The 1,822-nt window shown below is 33.9% G+C and overlaps 1 protein-coding gene across 1 annotated transcript; it reads left to right on the top strand.

Moving 5' to 3' along the window:
• Positions 1-529: 529 nt before the first annotated feature.
• TRIADDRAFT_62532 (uncharacterized protein) lies at positions 530-1,647 on the top strand (the record flags this gene model as incomplete). The annotated part of the gene is made up of 2 exons (XM_002118460.1): positions 530-1,508; positions 1,589-1,647. 2 exons carry the CDS (start codon positions 530-532, stop codon positions 1,645-1,647), a joined length of 1,038 nt encoding a protein of 345 aa, XP_002118496.1.
• Between the last annotated feature and the right edge of the window lie 175 nt (positions 1,648-1,822).

Consider the following 1,822-nt stretch of genomic DNA (forward strand, 5'->3'; position numbering starts at 1 on the left):
ATGAGTAGATCTTGTGAGGTTGTATATTGTCATATACAATACAGTACGAGTATACATCGTGTATATATACACGTTGTCATAAATAACACGCGTAATTAAATAAGATTTATTCATTATGTTTATATTCTAACGTGGCATGATCGAATTGTAATCATACCAGGAACTACCGTACACAAAAATGAGAAGTGCAATCCAATTGGTTAGTTTCCTGCTGTTGTTAATTGTATATTTGCATTCTATATTGTTATTCGATATGACAAACACGGAAGTTTGCTGAGCCGCACCTAAGTTTCAGAAATTTACTTTCTATTGCTATTTTGAATTACAATTTTAATCTAATACTGCATCATGATATAACATATTATTATTCCATACAGTTCCATCCCTATTTTGAATTACAATTTTAATCTAATACTGCATCATGACGTAACATAGTTCATTATTCCATATAGTTCGATCGCTATTTTTTTAAAATCTTAGGTGAGACTTAGTGAAAGGAATATTTCACCAAACGAAAGGAAAGATCGCAATGATCCAGATTAATATCAGTGAAATTCAAGCTAAATTAATAGAAGGCTATGGACTAATAAAAGATGCAAAGGGTAAAGATTTAGTACTGGTGATCGGTAATACCGGTGTGGGTAAAAGCACCTTTCTGAATTATATGCTAGGGTACAAAATGTACCAAAATGAAGAATCTGATACGGTGGAGACGGTAGAGAGAGAGTGTCCCGCACATATTGGGCATAATATGCATTCACAAACTTTGTATACACATCCGATTGCGGATAAAAATTATCCTTGGGTTTTTACCGACTGTCCGGGATTTCTGGATAATAGAATGACCAATGATACGATTGTGACTTCCATTAGCATGGAATTAACTATTCGCATTGCAAAACAAGTCAAGGGGATTGTTATACTGATGGATGCGACTGAGTTTTTAAGTAGTAGATTGACTGCTTTGGGTCCGTTGATGAAGATATTGATTAAATTATTTCGAGATCCAGTTGAAATGTTAAAGTATTCTGTAATTGGTGTGACAAAACTAGATCAAATAAAGGGAGGAAAAACAAGGGCTAAGAAAATAACGTTACAAGGTTTGAATAAAATTAAAGAAGAATGTCGTAGAAGAATAAAAACTCTTGAGACAGAGAAGAGAGAAAGAGATGGAACAGATTTGATTATCAGTGAATATAAAGTGATGGAAGAGTTTACTAGTGCAGTACTTGGTCGTAAAGATGATATCATGTTTATTGATATTCTTGATGATGGTGATTCAAAACAGCTCGTAACCGATCGTATTTGTGCCATTAGATCGAGAACTGAAGCTCAAACTGATCAGTTACCATATGATACTTCTCCACCTCCAATATCAACATCTACTAGTAATGCTCAACAAGATGCACTGCCGTTACCGCTAATTACGATCGCAGACTTCAATTTTGAAGATTATGATATCAATAGAACAAGCTTTAATAAGGCAATTTACGATTTGGCTGGTGAAGGTAATCAGCTAATCGGTGCAATTACAGGAGCTGTAGATCAGCTTAAACGTGCGATTGATTTGTGGAATGATAACAAAAAGAGAATGACGTCGATGAAAAGATTGAGATCGGAGTTGGACAGTTATATTTCTGCTTCTGAAGTCCCAACAAAATTAATAAACACTTGGTCAGAAATGCTTGAAGAAAATGAACAATCTATCCAGTCTGAAAAAAGAAAGATGCAGTCTGTTAATGATCATTTAAAAAAATTTAAACAAGAATTGAATGAAATTAATACTGATAAGCCCGTGATATTTGCTGAAAAGAAGTATANT

The sequence above is a fragment of the Trichoplax adhaerens genome, genomic scaffold (genome assembly GCF_000150275.1).
Source record: "Trichoplax adhaerens TRIADscaffold_111 genomic scaffold, whole genome shotgun sequence".
NCBI lineage: Eukaryota > Metazoa > Placozoa > Uniplacotomia > Trichoplacea > Trichoplacidae > Trichoplax > Trichoplax adhaerens.